This window comes from Rhinopithecus roxellana, chromosome 8, assembly GCF_007565055.1.
Source record: "Rhinopithecus roxellana isolate Shanxi Qingling chromosome 8, ASM756505v1, whole genome shotgun sequence".
Classification (NCBI taxonomy): Eukaryota; Metazoa; Chordata; class Mammalia; order Primates; family Cercopithecidae; genus Rhinopithecus; species Rhinopithecus roxellana.
Window position 1 is genome coordinate 95,310,731 of NC_044556.1, and position 7,157 is coordinate 95,317,887.

A 7,157-nucleotide genomic window follows, 5' to 3' on the forward strand; every position below is an offset into this window, starting at 1 on the left:
AACAGAAGAAGGATGCCTTAACCAACAAGTCGGGTAGCCAGGCCTTCCCCACAAAGGGCAGTTACTTAGCGTAAGTTTATAAACTAGACTGAAGATGCATCAGATGCTCAAAGTGACACATACTTTTAAGAGCTAAAAGCTTTCTCATAAGCCCACACATACTGGCAGACAACATCAACTCCACAGGGAATGCTGAAGCAGAGCTAGGCACTGACATGGAAAGATTAGTGACAAGGGAACACAGAGTCACTGAGAACATCGCAAACACCAGCAGGGAAAAGTTGCAAGAGACGACAACTGGTCCTCTCTTGTAAAGGTGGTCCTGACATACACCAACTGATTCCTAAGTGAAAGTCTATGGAAAGAATGCCAGCACATGTGCAGTGTAAGTCCACTGCATGGTGCTGGACCCTAAATGAGATAGAAAGACAGGCAAAACAGTTCCCAAATGAAACCAGGATTAGCATGGAATGAGACTATCGGCAATCTTAAAAACAGACAGCTATTGATTTCGGTTCTTTCTGATTATGTAAGTTGTTCAGCTTATGAAAATGTATTGAGTTATCTACACTTAGGACATATGCACTTTCCTGTATGTATGTTGTATTTTGATGAAAAAGTAAAACCAAAACATAAGAAAAGGAAAATGTCGGAAAGCATTCACCCAAAGTTAAAAGTATTAAAATTCTGCTACTTTGATAAATCGTGTATTTATTCTATCTGCAAGATAAGATGAGCCCAAATAAAATGACCTCTTTAAAACAACCCATGTGAAAGGGAGAAGTTTTAAAAGTTAGTCAGGTATTTATCGAGTGCAGTGAAGCTAACCTGCCTGTACACTGAGTGATGCACATAGAAGAGCCCTGACTTTCCTTCAGTCACGCTCCAGGTAGGTTCTAAAACCCAAGCCACATAACTTTTGCCTCCATCTAGAGATTAAAAAATAATGATTAACCCTTATCACCTGAAGCTGAACAGGTTTAGCAATGTGTAGATCTTTTAAAAGGTAGATGTAACTCTTAATGACAACAGATATATGTGAAAAAGTGAATAATAGGCTGCCATCATCATAGGGCTTATGCTATAAAATGCTACTTCTAAACCAGAGGATTTTCTGAAAGATGCTGTTCAGTGAATAAAAGGGAAACACCCTCTGGCAATGCCACAGGGCCCAGGATGTGGCAAGATCACAATCTCTTCATCACTCTGTGCCTCAGTCTCTGAGCACAGCGACTTTGCCCTGGCAAATTTACTCAGGTACGCCTTGAAAAACAAGACGTGAAAAGGTCTGGCATGAAACTATGTATGATGACAAACACAGAAAATCAGAGCCAGGAGATGAAAGGATTGACCAAATGCACTCACAGTAATGGTTACCACAGTTGCTATGACTGAGCACAAAATGTGGTTCTCAACTTCCTCATAGAGCAAAAAAGGAAACAGCTCTCATATCATAAGTTTCCTTCGGTTGATTCTCTCCCATCTCTAGGCATAGCAATGATCTATGTGCTGTGAGCAGAAAGACTGACTTCATGTATTTAAATGGCCAATTCCTTAATTAAGAAAGCTACCATATACACCGACAATCTCAGTGTTACCAATTTTGTCAAAAACACAGAGCTAAGTTCACAGCTACTTCCTTATTTTTCTGGCAGTTCACAATTCCCAAATTGGACGGACAGACTCTAAATGCCTTTTCCCATAAAGAACTGTGGAAAAATAGAATAAACGCAATTCTGGGTTCATTAATTTCAACAAACTAAAGAAAATTAAGACATCAAGTACAGGGCTGCATCACTCAAGAGCAGTGAAAAAAGGCTGAAGGCATTGGAAAAAAGATTCTCACAAACTCACTGTTCTTGTTACTACTACATTTTCAAGACAAGAGGAGAAAACAAAAGTATTTTAAAAACAACTTATAGAAATGCATATGCTTGAACCATAAAATATACCTTATACTGTCTGTAAAGAGTACAAAGATATAATTTAATACATGATGCATACTACATTTGAAAGAGATACAGTTTAGCTTTGGTAAGAAGAGCAGAGGGGCCGGGTGTGGTGGCTCACGCCTGTAATCCCAGCCTTTTAGGAGGCCAAGGTGGGCGGATCACAAGGTCAGGAGTTCCAGACCAGCCTGGCCAACATGGTAAAACCCCGTCTCTACTAAAAATACAAAAAATTAGTTGGGCTTGGTGGCAGGCACCTGTAATTCCAGCTACTTGGGAGGCTGAGGCAGGAGAATCACTTGAACCCGGGAGGCGGAGGTTGCAGTGAGCCGAGATCACGCCACTGCACTCCAGCCTGGGTGACAGGGCGAGACTCCATCTCAAAAAAAAAAAAAAAAAAGAAAAGCAGAGAACCTGAATTTTTAAATCAATGAACAAGTTACAATTTCACAAGACCTTAATTCACCAGATCTATAAAATTAGTGTGGCAAATTAAGATACTTCTAAGATCACTCCAAATCTCATTCTATCCAAGTCTTAGTTCAAATGTCTCCTTACCAGAAGCCATCCCAGGCCACCTCTTAAAGTAGCACCTGCACACTGCTCTTTATCCTGTTACACTGCTTTATTTTCAAGGCATGTATTACCAGGCCCTACTATAGAGTCATGCGCCACATAATGATTTGGCCAACGATGGACCACATATCTATGAGAATGGTCCCATAAGACAGTAATACCGCATTTTTACTGTACATTTTCTATATTTAGATATACAAACACTTGTCACTATGTTACAACTGCCTACAGTATTCAGTATAGTAACATGCTACAGGACTGTAGCCTGGGAGCAACAGGCTATACCATACAACCAAGGTGTGTAATGGGCTATTGCATCTAGGTCTGTGTAAACACTCTTTGATGTCTGCACCATGATGAAATCGCCTAACGACACATTTCTCAAAACATATCCTGTTGTTAAATGGTACGTAACTATACTTATTTCTTCCCTCATCAAGACACAGGATCCACACTAGGAACTCAGTCAGCTGTGCTTCATCACCAGGGTCCAGAATACTAAGTAGCATCTAGCAGGTATACAAATACTTTTTCAATGAAAGAACAGACCCATTCTAGCCATGCAGTTCAAAATACTAGGTTCAGTGAAGCATCCTTGTATTTGTAGTCAAATACAAAATTCTAACAGTGATTTAAGAATGTAACTTTCAACAAAGCTTAAAGGTATAGGACTTTATCATTAACATTAGTAAGAAATTATACTAATATGCAACAATTACTGAAGATAACACACAAATGGCCAGGTCAGGTTCAAATCCTGGCTCCACTCTTCACTGTGTAACCTTAACTTCTCTGTCTCAGTTTGTAAAATGGGAATTAAAAACAGCATTGGCCAGGCATGGTGGCTCACGCCTGTAATCCCAACACTTTGGGAGGCTGAGGTGGAAGGACTGCTTGAGTCCAGGAATTTGACCAACCTAGGCACAACATAGCCAGACCCTGTCTCTACAGAAAAAAAAAAAATAGCTGGGCATGGTGGCACACGTCTGTAGTCCTAGCTACTTGGGAAGCTGAGGCAGGTGGATGGCTTCAAATCAGGAATTCGAGGCTGTGAGCTATGATAGCACCACTAAACTACCTCCGGGGAAACAGAGCAAGACCCTGTCTCTAAAAAAATAGAAAAAAACAACAGCACCTACTTCAGTATCAAAAGGATTAAAAAAGATTGCAGTGTTTATGATGATATAACTAAAAAAGTGAGGAAAGAATTGGAAAAATACTTCTGTTATTTCCTTCTACAGTTACAAATTAAAGATAGGGCTTTGGCAACAGGAATTTTACTTTTATTTTTAAAATATGTACAATACAGTGTTCCTTTTTTAAAAATATTATTTTCTCTACAAGTAAACAGAGAAGACAAATTTGTGGCTATATATGCTTTTCAAGTAAAAAGGTAAAAATAAATAAAATCAAAAATCAAAAAGGTAATGGTAAAAATGTGGAGTAGAAAATGTTAAAAGGGGGAACGGGAAACATGCAAAGCTCAGGCTGAGACATATGGCACCAGAGGGGCATCCATGCCTGTAACCTCTGCAGTGGATCTGGGTAGGACTCAGCCCACTGAGCAATTAGGCTGTTCCCTGTGACCTGGATTCCATGTGATGGTGGCGTGTATAGCTGGGTCAGCCATTGCCAGTGTGTTGTTTTTGGACTGGTGGGCTCCCACCAGCCACTGTCCTTGTATGTACAATCACTGGCAGTTCTGTCTCAAGGGAATACACATACTGCTTGTAAGAAGCTATGCAGATTTAAATTTAGACCCAAGCAGGCATCAGCTCAGCCATTTGAACCTGAAAGCTGTGGGAAAGATTCTGAAAAGTGGTTGTGCTGCTGTGCTTGTCCTCAGTGTATGTGCTGGATTGATATGAACAGGTTTGTGGCTGGACAGGCAAGCAAGAGACGATGGCATGATCAATGCTTAGTAAAGCCAAGTCTGTATGATTCTGAAGAACTGACTAGTTCTGGATTCTGACAATTGTCTAGACCCCAATGTTGCTCAAATGAGTCTCCAGATACAGAGCATCAGCTGCCCCTCAGGCTATGGCATGGTTAGTTGTAAATCCTGAATTCATCCCCACATCCTAGGACAGAGAAGAAATGAAGCAGGTTTCATAGGGTCCAGCTTCTACACAGTTGTCCAGGGCGAAGAGGGAGAAATGAGAAGTATTTCAGTAGCCCCTACAACAACAGAGATGGCTTTTGTCGCATACTGCAGCCAGGAAAGCTGAGGGAAACAGCTGGAGCTCCAAGTAGTTGATTCTGGAAATGACTTCTTGGGTGGCCACAGCGGCAGCTGCCCGCCTTTAGCACCTGTTGGCAGCTACTCGCACAGCCAGAGGAGGTGATCTGAAAGACTCAGGTCGTTCATTTGCAACAGTACATTTTAAATTCCAAGCTAGAAAAAATAAGTACTACATGGGAAAGAGAAAAAGAAGGTAGAAACATCTAAATAAATTACGTTTAAAGCTTCATGATACAGTGTTCATCCTCCAGGGAAAAATCATAACACAAGTCAGAGCTGGCTTGAACAAGGGTTCTTAAATACTGGTGGTTAGCCTGATGCCAAAGAATCAAATGAGGCACCGACATCAATAATACCAATAGATTTCATAGTATTAATCAATATATACCTTCTACTGTCTAAACGCTGGGGCTCCTTTAGCCAGTAAGTACCACATGACCAAAAGAGAAAGGGAAATTTACCCAACATGCACCATATGCAAGTAAATACTACAGATGTGGTTTGCCTACCTACAACTTATTGGTTAAGACAAAGGTTTTGTCTGGAGCCCGACTACATGGGTTCCTCCTTTGGCAGCTGTGGGATCTCAAGAAGATGACAATTTCACTATGTTTCAGTTTGTTCATCTGAGAAAATGAGCCACCATCTAATGAGGTGGTTATTGTTTTTCTGACAGACTAATATACTAGGCTCATAGACCTAAAGCACTTAGAACAGCACCTGGCATACAGCAAGCACTCAATATATGTCAGCTACTTCTCATTTCCCTCACAGCACCCTCGTGAGGAAAATAAAACCCCACAATTAGGTGAACAGTGCTTTCCACTTACAGAGGAGGCATTTTACAAAGACAGGTAATTCACTAGCTCAGAGATACAGAAAGTGACCGTAAACGCCATTCGTTTTCCACTGTGCAAGGCTAGCCGTGTTATGCTGTTACCAGCTACCGCCTACTGCAAAATAAAAAAGTCACATACCTCTCAGTGAGTGACACTTCCTCAAGGAAGTCAGATTGTGCTAAAAGGAAATCAGATTGTGCTAATCTTGATGTCTCATCTCAACTAAAAAAAAAAAAAAAGTATTGTTTTCCCAGGTACACAATGCTAAAGAAAACCGCTGCCAAGTCTTAAAAGCAACCATCTCCTAGTGAGTTTGCTAGACCCAGGCCTTTCCCAAAGCAAGCCATAAGGGAACTCACATAGAGAATGGGGAAAGAGAAAGGGAGGGGATTGATGGGTAAAAAGACTCACGACAGAACTTCAAAACAAAAAAAAAAATGTACACATGTATTTTGTCCCAGAGGCATCTGCTATTATTTATTAAACTGAAGCCAGTAGCGCCCATTCTTAATGAATGAGCTGGCGTAGCTCCAATACACACAGGGCACTGACACACAGGCTCAAGGCCTGCAGGGGCCTTCTTTCACTCTGGGAGACACCTGACAGATCGCAGGTTAATCTTAAACAACTGGAAGCAAGATGTCAAAGAGCAGATAAGAAGGGCTTGCTCTTTTTTTCCATTCCAGGGATCGAATTTTTAGGAACTGTTTTATACGAGACATTAACCCAGGAGGTCAGGAAACCTGATTTCCAGGCCTAAGATGGGCCAGGCGTCTCCCTACCGGGGCGGGCTCCGCAAGACGCCGGGCTGGGTGCTCATCCGCCCGCCCCTCCCTCGTCGGCACCCTCGGGAGGCCGGCGGCGGGAACAGGGCTGTCCCGGGCCACCTGCCGTCTCCCCTGCCACCCTTCCAACAGTCGCTTCAGACTCAGGAGAGGCCGCCCTGGCCCCGGGAGCATGCTGTCAGCTCTTTTCTCGACTCGCCGCCCCGACCAGAGGCGTTTGCAGGAGGGCGCGCGGCGGCGTGGGTGGCAGCGGCGGGAAGCAGCCCGACAGGACCCCTGGCGGAGCCGGCTCCCGCGGATCGCGCGCCGTAGCCGGAGGCGTGAGGCCCGGGCGGCCCGTACCCCGGACCCGGACCCCAGCCCCGCCGCCCCGTGGCCCCGGCCGACTTGGACGCCCGCCGCCCACTCACCGCCGCACTCGGCAGAGTACTGGTCCCCCCAGTCCCCGGACTGCGAGCTGCAGCCGCCGCCGCCCGCCGGGGCCTCCTGCTGCTGCCGGTGCTGCAGCTCCTGCTTGAGCAGGGAGACCGGCGAATAGTGCTCGGTGGCCAGGGCGCCCGGCCGCGGCCCGGCGGACAGGACCCCCAGCAGCAGCAGCAGCAGGACACGCCGGGCGGCGCCCGCGGCGGCCACAGCGCCGCCCCAGAAGCAGCAGCAGCAGCAGCAGCCGGCAGGTGCCATCTTCCCTCAAGGCGCATGTGCAACAGCCCTTGCCCGGCTCTCAGGCCTCCCCGCCTCTAACCCACGTTGGGCAGGTGGACCGTGG

General features: G+C 44.8%; 1 protein-coding gene across 6 annotated transcripts in view; it reads right to left on the minus strand.

Moving 5' to 3' along the window:
• TTC13 (tetratricopeptide repeat domain 13) overlaps nt 1-7,114 on the minus strand; it is an 80,948-nt gene extending 73,834 nt beyond the window's left edge. For all 6 annotated transcript variants that reach the window (XM_030935594.1, XM_030935593.1, XM_030935592.1 and 3 more), the window contains exon 1: nt 6,802-7,114. In XM_030935594.1, the coding sequence (XP_030791454.1) occupies nt 6,802-7,072 (271 nt within the window). In that variant the 5' untranslated portion in view covers nt 7,073-7,114. The remainder of the gene's footprint in view (nt 1-6,801) is intronic.
• Nucleotides 7,115-7,157: the final 43 nt, after the last annotated feature.